The sequence below is a fragment of the Manduca sexta genome, chromosome 12 (assembly GCF_014839805.1).
Source record: "Manduca sexta isolate Smith_Timp_Sample1 chromosome 12, JHU_Msex_v1.0, whole genome shotgun sequence".
Taxonomy (NCBI): domain Eukaryota; kingdom Metazoa; phylum Arthropoda; class Insecta; order Lepidoptera; family Sphingidae; genus Manduca; species Manduca sexta.
Window position 1 is genome coordinate 13,239,082 of NC_051126.1, and position 13,253 is coordinate 13,252,334.

Below are 13,253 nucleotides of genomic sequence, written 5' to 3' on the forward strand. Positions count from 1 at the left end.
GTAAAGGCACGGTCATGATGTGTATTGCACTTATGGGATTCTACGTCCGTACGAGTTACGACAGACAGAGAGAAGAGTTATCGTCCCCTTAAACGGTCCAAAACACGCTCTAAACTACGAGTCAAGTCGAGGAAAGCGTTACAAGGCACATACTTTTAGAAATTATAGTAAGGCGATGCGCAGAAATGTGTGCGCGCCGCCTCGGGTAGTTACGTCGGAGAGTACAGTAGAGTTACAGCATCGCTAGAAGCGCACACTACGAATAAACGCGACTCGACGGGCGCGGCCGCGGAGCGCGGGCCCTCTAACCTAACAGTGCGTCCCCTCCGCAATACACGCATACTGCATACACAATTATTACGACGTTATCGACAAGTACATAGAAATCTTAATCAAAGCTCTTACGGTACATCAGAACGTTTACCTGCTTTTTATCACTGTTTACACAAATGCATAGTCGTAGAGCACTTTCAGTGTACACAACCATGTTAACCGAGACTCGTCCGTGCGAACGCGGCGAGGGTATCAATTGTCGCACACAGCCCCGTTGGGCACGCCCGCGCCGACCACGTGCACGCCGTTAGTCTTCTCGTGGACGCGGCACGAGTGGTGCGCGGGCTCCGGTCAGAAGAGCGGCGGGCGGTGGGCGCGGTCGCACCGGTCGCAGCGGTCGCAGGGCAGCGCGAGGCACGCGCCGCGGCAGAGGCGCGCGGCGTGCAGCAGCGCGGGCGCGCGCGGCGGCGGCGGCAGCACCGGTGACAGCGAGCCCGCGCCCGAGGGGCTCTCGCGGTCGGCGGGCGCGGACGGCGGGCGCTACACGTGCGTGCACGCGCCCGCCGCCACGGGTCACCCGCCCGCCAGCGCGTCCTCCGGCTCCGGCGACCAGCAGTTGTCCGACAGCCAGCACCCCACTACCACCGTCACGAACCCGATCAGCAGCGCTAGGATTATGTATACCTCCGCGTTGCCTGTCGAACAATCGTCATCATCAGTATTCGCCGCACACGAGCGACGTTCTACGACCAGCTACGCGTGCAAACACAAAGTATTCGATCGGTCGGTATGTTGGCTAACAATGAATGAGAATACGTGTCGGTCGCGCTAACCGAGTTGCTTTCGTATGCCGAGCGGCTGCCGACTGCGCCAGAGGGAGTTGATGAGCGTCGGATCGCCGCGCGTGCGCCAGTCGCGGTATCCTCGCCCTCTGGAATATTGGCTGAATCTGTGTACAAACACGGGCACGTTTAGCAAGAGGCGTTTGATCAGTGTCGACAGAGTTAGAGTACAGTGAGAGCCTACGTACATTAGCGGACGTGTTCACAACGCAGCGCACACAGGCACACACGCGCACACACAAGTGCGCATCGCTTGTAGTGTGTACTGAGCCAGCGATGCTGTGCTCGTAAGATGGCATGAAGCCAAGCGCTCTACGCTGAAGCCGGCGCGCGGCGCCTCGCCCGCGTCCATACAAATAGGAACTCGATACGTACTGTAGCAAGAAAGCGAAATTGAATTGTTGCCATTTTCCGTCCATAGGATATTTCAATTGCCTTCCGTGCAAATAAGAGTCTCATGCGAATGCAATTAAAACTAATGTGAAAGGGATATAAGTAAAGCGAATAAAGTTTCTTTAAAATCCAAAAATCCAAGCTAAATATGAATACATGTAAACATGGAAAATCTTATGATGCTGTTATTAAATTTTGTACCTACGAATCAATGATTTGTTTTGTAAAACAATTCAATTTCGCGGCATTCATTTAATACTAAGTGTTGAAATCACGAAACATGTCGACGTCTTACGAGTTACAGTAAATCTAGTTATCGTCTTTGTACCTATTGATAAAAGCATCATAGTGTATGTAAGTGAAGGAAAGCCAATGCCTACTGATATTACAAAATTACTAAATTCGTAATTGACACTTGCAAGAGATACTTGTAACTGTAACATAATGTTAGATACACAACGCCCTCACACTCCTATGTTCTAACTACTGGTGATGGTCACGTGCATATAACCAAGTTCTATCATGCAGCCTAACTAATCCATCAGACACACTCGATGGCTTCAAATCTTTGCTTTTCTCTCCTAAGTTAAAAAGTTTTGCATTAAGTTTGTCTATACAGTAAATTACTTACATAATCTCGATCACACCCGATTTGTTGCGTACAATAAAATGTTAGTATCGTATTAGCGGCGTTGTAGTGACGCGCGGTCCGCCGAGTCGAGATAGGCCGGCGCGGCGGACCGCGGCACAGGGCACGGAGCGTCTCTCCGGAGAGAGGCACAGATTTATTACAATTATACCAGGTTAACATCAAGTCATATGGCTAGTTAGCTGCGTTAGCTTTCGGCGCTTTTAATAAATAGTGGACTGCAAATGAACATTAGTGTCGGGGCAGCGCGGCGCTGGTGCGAGGTGTGGCGTGGCGGCCGTGTGTTACCACTGGCCATTCTCAAACAACGCCTCGCTTCTTCCACCTCGCCGCTCAACACCCGCGCTCACTCACTCTTTTTTTTTTCACACAACGACGAGCTGGTATCCATAGCAAAAGAAATATAGACCTAGATAGCGGCTTTTGTACACGGATTTTGTTCATGCAATTATTTATATTGAATTTCAAGTAGTTTTCTCCTAAAACTAAGACTTTTGAACAATATCTAGTATATAGTGTATGTTGGCATTTTATTGTGCTTCTTATCTTTTCGCTCAATCACTCTGGATCCTTGTAATAAAGTTTATGTCGAGTAAATTCAGCGATCGGTAAAAGGTCTCGACCTTCGTAACACCAATTTCGCGGTACCTGGGGCGGACCACACGCTATAAAACTGCGGATACGTATTTATTGGACAATATAGAACCTTTCCTAGCCTGCGAAACATACATTTGCTATACAAATTGAATAGGCCATGAATAATATACTCCGCCAGCTCTTCATATAAAATAGAGTTGTTTTTTCCCCTTATAACGTTGAAGTTTGAGAAGTAAATGTGATATCTCTCGGCATTGAAACACTTTTATTGTTGACATAAATTACAGAACTTTCTATAGTAAAATACATATTCTTTTTCACAAGTTCATGGCGGTGTTAGCGAGCCGCCTGATCAATAGGACGGCCATAACTTTCCATAAACAATAACCTAGAATTTTAAATTAATATCAGCGAGATATCATGCAAGTTATTTAATTTACGGATGTTATTGTGTTCAAACGCCTGGGACAGCCATATTGATGTCTCGGAATTCCTAGTAATTACTCAAGCTACAAAGTCCATCAAACCGAAATATGCAGCGTTTGAATAATTGAACGTTAATATTATATAATGTCTATAGAAAAGCCACCTATTTTTCTGCTGGTAGTAGGATATATTTTATATCCGCCCTGATAACGATCGCCGTATAAGGTGTTAAGAACCGCCATAGTGGTCCACGTAAGTGTGTCGCGTTCCGGGATCAGCACGTGTATATTCGGCTCCAATAGGCCAACATAATTGTATCGACTGTCGAGGGGTAATCATTTCTCGTCAATCGACATTTATTGAACCCCACTCCACTTAACATCAAGTGCAGTGGGACCTTTGCGAACACGTAAAATAATAATGATAAAATTAAAATGTAATCTTCAAATACAACTCTAAAAATAAAATGCACAAAATGAAATTAATTATATCATCTCATCAGACCTTATTTCCTCGTTATTTCATTATAAAACACAAACGTGATGGTAAATTGTAAGTTGACACAGTTGACAAATTGCTTTAATTAACAATTAGAACAGCTCATTATTTAAAACAGTAAAGAACTATCGATCAGCGCTAACGACTTTATTCAGGGCAAGAAAATTGCCTTTCTCAGTTTCAAGGCGTGGAATGGGATCAGGGTGGATTAGGATTTATTTGTAAGGTATTGGAAACGTTAGGTTTACCGCACCTGCGATACACCTAAGCCCCACATTTACATAAAACACTTAAACATTATGTTTATTTCGCGTTCTTTATCCCGTAAGTTTAGGTTGTCTCTTTGATTTTAAATGTCAATGTGATAAATATATTTTATTAATGATTTCTTGTGTTTACGCGAATGTTAGACATTGAAATAAAACTATTTAACGGATTTTATCGCGGTTTTTTATATTATTATTTTCTTATTTTCTCCCGACGTTTCGAAGACTTTGCAGCCTTCATGGAAACGGGGGGACTCCCCCCTTCTTCTTCTTCTTCGGGAGTCTTCGAAACGTAAAGCGACTTCAAAACTTTAATTTACACGTATTAATTTCCGCATTTCTAGATTATAAATACCTTTGAACATTTTTATTGCTCAAATAATTTTTTATAACCATTTACGGCTTAAGTATTAGTAAAAGTTGAAACTAATCAGGCAGAACAATATCTGATCCACTCTACCACCATGTTCCTATTTGTCGAAATTCTGCCCCAACACTAAAATTTTACGTTGTTTTGTACAAATCAAGCCGTGCCAAAAAATATCATGGAACAGGCTCGCTTCCGGCCAAACGAACTGCAAACAAATTGTAAAACACGCTAAATTGGCTGTTAGTCTCACCGTTAAAAACGCGATAGCAAAATGTATTTAATAAGGATTTTCTTGTGACTCCGCGTACATTTGGGATTTAGTTTGAAAATCCTAAAGTTTAATGGCAGTGGTAATTACACATTGAATTCACCTTAATGGTATCACTGTTTGGCTGCAGCTTACCTTGAAAGACGTTGCCATTTCGGTAGTTTTTTAAAAACTATAACGCGGTAAGGATGTGAATCAACAGCTGGTGATTAGGTTCAGTGGGTTTACTTTGCCGTACCCGCATAAAATAAAATATAAAAAAATGCGCCATGAACACTACCAATACCATCCTGAAGTTTGAATTCAAAAGCATTTGCAGTGCCGTCGTTATTATTAGGCACAAGATGTTTCACTACGTTTGCCCCCTTGCAATAAAATATTTATATTCGATATCAGATAAATCTACTATAACAAAACTGTTGGGACACACACACTTGCGCAGCTATGTAAGTGCACGTGCGTAGTTGTGCGAGAACGCTGTGTCACACCATACCTCCCATATAAAAGCAATGTGCGCCTTTGTTTAATTAGTACGTCTTAGGATTTGTTACTATTACCATCTAAGTACGCCACTGTGTATTAAACGTACTCTGGAGTTTTTTTAAATATACAATATATACAGTGCCATCTTTGGAATTTCATTATAGCTAGAGTTGTGACTCCCATACATTACCAACAAAAATAGTCAATTCTACAAAAACTATCAGATATATTTGCACAACCAGCATAGCCTACATGTTGAAACTACGCAAAACAAAATACCTATAGTTATCTTGTGAATTATTATTCATAAAAACTGTCCATATATTTCTTTTAGTTGGCATCCTTTTCTAAGCGTTGGACGGAAGATATAAATTTCCCGATTTCTCCGTGGCTATGTCCAGAAGCCTAGGCTAATAACGCTGAATAAATACGCGATTCGAAAGGAAGTACCTACATAAAATTATCTCTATTTTGTTTACCGGTAGCAAAGGGTGAAAATTTTCGAAAGGAAACCCGACACAACTTAGGTACTAAAAATATGCATTAATGCGGTTTGGAAATCGCTCTAATGATTAGATTTTACATTAATTACGATAGGGAGTCGGCAGGAATGGGATTATATGGACCCTTGCTATTATTGTGTATGTAAGAACATCTTAGCCATGATAGGAATAAGGTGTTCCAGTCTTGTTAATCTATACTATTATATAAAGCTGAAGAGTTTGTTTGAATGCGCTAATATCAGGTACTAATTCGAATTAAAATTAATATAAAATTATAGGCGCTATTAAAATTATGAGTTTGTAGGAGTTGAGGTTCTTATAATGCTTGTATCGTCGAAGAGGTGGGCAGAAATGCAAATATTCATTTGAGGCAACATATTATATAGTCGACAAAAAAGGATTTATTATTTTACCTACCCAAGACTCCAAGTCAGAAATCACCTCTTTGTCCTCATATATATATGGGATATGACCTGAATGGCTTAATGCATAGCTCAGCTACGGCTTTGTGCGTTTTTATAATACGTTTTGCTCTGGATTGGGTAAAATAAAATGATCCAAATCCATACTGCAACTTGTAAATCTATGAACGTATGTTGCGCTGAGTGGAATAAATGTGGAATATTACATGGATAAAATTCCCAAATGGCAAATGATGGTCCGTAGAATGTGGTCCAATTGAATGTCGACTGACGAAAGATGATTACCCCGTGACAGTCGACAGAATTATGCCGGCCTATCGGAACCGGACATATACAGGTTGATCTTGGAACGCGACACATGTCGAATACTATGGTGGGTTTTAACACCTTGTGTACGGTGGTCGCTATCTGGGCGGATATTCAATATATCCTACCACCAACAAAGTAGTTGAAGAAGATTTATCAGCCGCTGTTTAATTTTAATCAGTGTATAGTTTCAACTTCATAAGACTAGTCTAACTTTCCCTCCACTACTCAGACTTACTAATCTGGCTATTATAAAACGTCTAGAGTTTAGTTTATTAATTAAGTAGCGACTGCTCGCCTTAGCCCGTGTAGTTTTACAGCGATCATTTCTTTTTCTAGATTTAATTAATCCCTTAATCAATTTTCAAAGCGGTAGTCATATACATATTATAAATCAGCGCTGTATTATATACTATCCCACTGCTGGACACTGGCCTCCTCTACTACTGAGAGGGATTAGACCTGAGTCCATCACGCCGGCCTAGTGCAGATTCGTAGGCTTTACACACCCTCAAAATTCCTAATAAAGAACTTCTCAGGTATGCTGGTTTCCTTACGATATTTCCTTCACCGTTAAAGCAAGCGATAATTCACAAAGGATACACACGTCAACACACATCCACATCACATCACACAACATTGTTTTTGTTCCAATTAAATAAATATAAAATAAATAAAATAGCATCAAAATATTGCACGATTGGAGAAGTACTATGGTCTCACATAAAATTAATGTAACGATTTCTTATGTTTACGCGAATGTGAGACATTAAAATAAAACTATTTTACGCATTTTATTGCAGTTTTTTATATATTATAAAAGTAATGCACGACAGTTTGGCGCCGGGTACAGTTCAAAACCTAAGGTTAATTAGATTAACTTCACTCGTATAGCCGAGACATTTTTTCATACTTATCTAGATTGTAAACTATGTCAACTAAGATATGCACTATTGGTAATTTCTTAGCTATGCTAGGTAAACTTAACTGAGTTCTTGGTCTGCAATTGTCGTTAATACCTTCCCCTGTTTCTAAATCTCTATTACTAATCCATTTGGTATATTTAATAAGAGCAGTAGAGATCAATTTATATAAGGTTACCTACAAGCCCGTTTTCCAGCCTATATTTTTCAAGAATATTATAAGCTTTTATAGCTGGAATAGCCTGGATGGCATTATTATTGTTTATAGGTAGTCGTAGCGCTTGCAATCAAGCGCGCAATTAGCTATTCTCGTCATTTAATTGCATAAAAATACAGTATTCATTATTTCCGTGATGAAACATCTATTGTTACCAGTTTATTCTGCCAACACAGTTAATACAATATTAACTTACTTGTACAAACATTTATTAAATAAATGTACACTTTGATAGGCACATTTAATATTCATCAAACGCAAATTTTTAATCATTCATTAATGTAATGTTAATTTGCAATTAATAAAATACTTTATGTGTTTATTATCAACAGTGTAAATAAATGATTTCGAAATAAATCAAATTATTCATAACTTTTTATAACATAGATCTAAGTCTCATAATACCCACATAATATTATACCTACAATGTCTTTCCAAATAGAATATAAGTGTTAGATCACTGCATAGTATTTCAAAATATTTTTTTCGTTTAATCGTTTTGTATCAGAAAAGCTTTATATCATAGCGTGGATATATGCTAAAACCTTAGCAAATTCATTTAAACCACTAGTTTTCAACTAGTTAAGTTTCTTACCACGTCATAATTAATAAATATGGGGGAGCATTGGCAAAGTTTTGCCATAACGTCCAGCAATACACTAATAAGTTTAATCTTGTCTATTTTTATATGTACTCGGCGAAGTACAATACACCTGATGGTAAGTAGAGTACAGTCTGATCGTGTCTACTGACAAGAGATAATTATCACCAGTTGACACAATTATGGCTGTTTGAAACAGGGTATACACAGGCTAACCCTGCAACGCGACTGACGTGTGCCACTATGGCGGGTCTCAACACCTTGTGTACAATGGTCGCTATCCGGGCGGATATAAAATATATCCTACTAGCAAATAGTGTCAAATATCTATATAGTTTGATTTGCAACGTTACAGGTCCAATGTGCAGAATTATCATACCTATTGATAATGATTTATTATGTTTGCGCGAATGTTAGACATTTAAATTAAACTATTTTTCGGATTTTATCGCTGTTTTAATATTTTAGTTTTCTCCCGACGTTTCGAAGACTATGCAGCCATCATGGTCACTCCCCACCCCTTCGTGACAAATAGTTTAATTTAAATTCCTTTTGATGGTTTTCGGATACGCGACACATTTACGTGGGTCACTTTGGCAGGTTTTAAACCTTGTGTACGGTCGGTGCCCGAGTAGATGAACATATCCGATCAACAATTAAGTCAAAGACGGTGATTGCTACTTCCAGATAGCATACTTTTTTATTAACCTTTTGTAAAAGCTAGTTGCATCTACCTACCTCTCCGCTAGTATCATTATACGTAATGTACACGCACCATTTCCCTCCCTCAGCGCAGTCATGCGTTTCCCGCCACCACTCATGACGCGATTTATTTTATTTTAAACCTAGTAATGCTGCGATGAAACATGTTTTGAAGAGGTTGGAATAAAACATTGAGCTGTGCTGAGTGGGAAAAGGTAGTTTTTTTAATTATAACTTTTTTTAAATAAGGCTGTCAAACGGATTTTTCGTGGTAGTAGATAGGAAAACAGGTATCCGTCAAGTAGCAGCGTATATTGCGCTGTGAACTAATCATGTCGTTTCAAGTTTGGTAAACTTTGTGTATGTTTTATTACACAATTTCTAGGAAGGGTTGGTGCTTAGCGGCTAGTCGTCAAAACTATGTGAAATACTTTCTCCTGCAAATTTGAAATAGTGTGTGCCACATTGGAGTGGAGTACGATAGGAGAAGTTAGCTAAACCAGCAAAAAATACAGGTGATCTCTCCCATGATCGCTGCTGACTCATAAATAATTTAAAAAAATCTTGTTCCTATTAAGTGCTATGATATCTATTCCCAATTTCTTATGTGTATTTATTTTGTCCTCACTTCCTTTGGAATAATATATTCCCAAGCGTTCCCTCATAATCCGCAGAAACCAAAAGCTCTTACAAATCCTCTAGAAATCCTACTATACACAAATCGATCCGAATTCCTACATTTGAAGACAAAACCGCTATCGAGCACTTGAACGAGAAATTACATTGTTCTTTACAGCTAGCGTGTAATGCGGGTAATTAGCTAAAAACTCATTATCACGCATCAGCGAGCTCAAACTCACAGATCGTTTGGAGTTGTTGAGTTCGCTTTAACTAGCGCTAATTAGAATGGTACTCAATATACTCTTGTTTTTTGTGACGAGAGTTTTATAGAGAGTTTTCACAGTGTTGCTCTTCTCGCCTTTCTGAGAAATTGTAGTCTTATTATGCCCAGTCAAGACTAAAAAAATGTCTCTTTACCATCATAATAGTGTTTATAATACTGCTGCTTATGAGAAACAACAAGGCAACAGGATCTCTTTAGGTGTCTCTCGCATACGACAATAGCCCAGAGTAAAAATGCAAATATGTTTTCATTTAATTTGCTCCAACTAGAAGTTTATCAAAAAAGGTTCAGAGCGAAGGCTTCTTAAAGCTACATCGCTGAGGAGGGTTAAGGCAGAGAATTCTTTGAATATCCGCTTTACAAACCTGTAGATTCTTTAGGATTAAAATGGTGGCGCGTGACGCCATTACAAGTTGTTAAGAGTTTTCTTTCTTTAATAGTAAACTATATTTCATGTATAAAATAGCGAATAGATATAATTTTAAAATCAAAAGTGAATTCCCTTTTAGGTTTTTTCGGTACATTGAGGAAAATGCTGTCAGAAGATGGAGGTCTGATAAAATTGTAAAGAGTAATTTAGCATTATTATAATTTTAATATTCATTGAACGTAACACATTCGTTTGGACATAGTACGAAATTTATAAAAAAATCTTCGATTTATTGTTGAATGTTGCGAAATTCGACGCTATATAGAAATCCGCAATAAATATTTGGTTAGCCTCGTTTACTTCTATAATAATGCTCAATACGTAAATTGTATTATCAAATATCTACATATCAGAGCAGATTGGGAGTTAACCTAGATAATATTGTGGTAAAAATCACACTTGTGGATTGGCCTTAATGGCAAATTAAACAGCCCTAATGTATTTATAGAAGATTTATAATATGTCCCTATGTTTGTTAATCGATTCCAGCAATATTTTAGGCCAGCATAATTGCGACGGTCGTTATGAGATTCATCTTCTGTTAATCCATATTTTTTACCACCAGGAACAGTGTAATTTTTACGCCCTGCCAAAACATACATAATCAGAAAGACTATTTCCATTCAAGATAATGTCTCCACAATTCGTAATACAGTTACTCCGTGGAACTATTCGCTCTGCATGTTTGTGCACATCGCTACGGTCAACTTTACGCAATTATCTTTTACTGTACGTCCGTGCATTGTAACAAGCTATCGTAATAAACACAACGTGTTCCACAACAGTTCAACTTCTGCGAGTCGAATGGAATTTACTTTTTGTGCGATCGACCTGATTTGCAAACGGCAACAACGCATTTTAATCATGTTAAAAATTACTACTTTGTACGTACTTCTACTTTATTATTTGAAATAAAAGGCCCTGTGTTGAACAGTTAACGATTTGTTTGCAACTTCTGAAGAACCCACGTTAGGAATATTTATTGGCAAAGTACTTTATTACTCTAACTTACAATAGTTCCGATGGTATGATAATAAGGGCGTCGAAGTAGGATCTATGACGTAATTTGAATATTGAATACATTAATTCCGAAAGTCCTTCACATCAGCATACGTTGTTGTCGTCGATACGTGCTGTTACTTCTTTGTAGAATGTTTATATACTTTACACATTACAAGCGTAAGGTTTGGAACGCGTGATATTTACGGGACATTAAATGATAATGTGTGTGACGTACCTTCGGACCCCGCCGACGCCGGCGGGCGGCGCGGTCGAGTGAGGCACTCCGGGCGGCACCTGCGCGCCTCCCTGCACGCCGCCCTGCACACTGCCCTGCGGCGCGCACACACAACACCCTGCACACAACAATACACACTTCAATTACACCGGTAAGAACGGCCCTATAGCGATACAATACGGGCACACACACGGCAAGTGCTCTCGCGCGCTCCTTCAATTTGAAATGGAGCCGTAAATATACAACCTCTGTGTTTGTATTGAGCCGGGGTTTTGAATTAAAATCAACATCAATGGTAAACATTTCCACTTGAATCGAATTTGTTTATGCGTACATTTCGCAAAGAAGGTCGGGCGGTAATCAGCAAGTCATAAATATCGACAACGCCGGATAGCTCACTACTTCGCTGTACCGGTGACCTGATAAGGACCCGGGGCGTCATGTAGGCGCCTACGAGTATAGATTGATCAAATATATATGGCCGACAGAAAGCACACGTCTTTCTAAACTATGCTATATACGTAATAAATGAACGGTCGAATTTATTTCTCTTAACCAGAGTTGGCAGACATTCATAAATCACATATCTCAGTCGGTGCCAGATTTTAAACTTTTTATACATTCCCCGTTTTGTCTCCGTCATACCCGGACAGACTAAGTTGTCTCAGAATATAATATAGGATCGTATAAGTAGGTATTTGTCTTGCTGTAATGATGTCAAACTTGGTGCTTGACGGTTTCCAGCTCATATGATTCATCTTGTTTTTAAATTATAGTCTGTTGCTGAAAGGGAGTGTTAATAATGACTTGATTATACGTAGGTTGATAAGTATCTGTATAACTATACAGTTTAATGTCTGTTCAAATAGAATACACTATTGAGTAATTAAGTTCCCGTGTTTTTTGAAACATTCCGCACTCTTAATAAAAAAAATTAACCCATTTCAAAATTGTTAACTTGTGGCAGTTGTCGGAAAAAAAAAATTGTATGCTACATTTTTATTTGAAGTTGCTATAAAATTGAAATTATTAAAGCTAGTTTAAAAATGAAACCTATAGCATGAAAAAAAGGGAAAAACTAATAGATCGCAAACAGAAATTGGTTATTTGACGATTCCCACAAATTGGCAATTTTGGAATGGGTCATTATTTTATTAAGAGTGCGACATATTTTATGACTCTTGTATCCTCATGTATGAAAAAAAATATGTATATTTTGACACATTATACATTATTACAACGTAAATGATCGATCGAAATGAAAATATAGTATAAAAATCCAATATTACATTTGCGTTTTTACCTTTACCAAAGAGTTATAAATCATTCCACGTGTCGTTGTTATTGATACCCTCTTTCCGCAACGCCCGTATATTTCCAAGAAAGAAACTCATTAAAGAAGCTGCTCTTTAATTTTTCAGCGGCACGTAGTAGGTATATTGCCCTGTATTCACGAGCCCGGGTAAAAAATTACCTCTTTAGTTTGATTTACCAAATAACTCATTTAGAGCTGGTTAAGCCTTAATGCCGACGCATTAAGCGTAAAAACAAAATGTTGCCAGTAAATTAGTCGACAAAATACAATTTTTACCAAAATTATTTAAGTCTAAAGTTGCCAGATTTTTTGCCGTCATGGAAAAGCAACTCAGTAACTTATCCAATTTTTATGCAGGCAGGTGTACCTTCCTTCCATTTACAACATGCACACATTTTCATCATAAATTAAACTTCATAGTGCCGTTATAATCAAAGTTTATATGGGATTGTGAGAGAATTTATGCGCCATGTACAAGCCATTTAAACGAACTACGTTGTATGGTTTGGATTAAATTTTATTAGCCTAATGATGGCATTTGGTCCCTCCATTGTGCTGAGAGTTCGTGCGTACTGTATTTAATAAAACTAGCATAAATTGACTGAACTGATTGGATATCTTATTTTGT

General features: G+C 38.7%; 1 protein-coding gene across 1 annotated transcript; it reads right to left on the bottom strand.

The window, feature by feature from the left end:
• Nucleotides 1-789: 789 nt before the first annotated feature.
• On the bottom strand, nucleotides 790-13,020 carry LOC115452309. The gene is made up of 4 exons (XM_037437930.1): nucleotides 12,993-13,020; nucleotides 11,311-11,428; nucleotides 1,107-1,222; nucleotides 790-968 (listed from the first exon to the last, which is right to left on the bottom strand). Exons 1-4 carry the CDS (start codon nucleotides 13,018-13,020, stop codon nucleotides 847-849), a joined length of 384 nt encoding a protein of 127 aa, XP_037293827.1. The 3' UTR covers nucleotides 790-846.
• Between the last annotated feature and the right edge of the window lie 233 nt (nucleotides 13,021-13,253).

Excerpts from the sequence above, each read along its gene's own strand:
- LOC115452309 (XM_037437930.1), bottom strand. The coding sequence starts at position 13,020 with ATGTGTGCATGTTGTAAATGGAAGGAAG. Across the intron at positions 11,429-12,992 it reads ATGTTGTAAATGGAAGGAAG|GGTGTTGTGTGTGCGCGCCG; the intron begins GTACACCTGCCT and ends TGTTGTGTGCAG. Across the intron at positions 1,223-11,310 it reads GGCGTCGGCGGGGTCCGAAG|ATTCAGCCAATATTCCAGAG; the intron begins GTACGTCACACA and ends GTTTGTACACAG.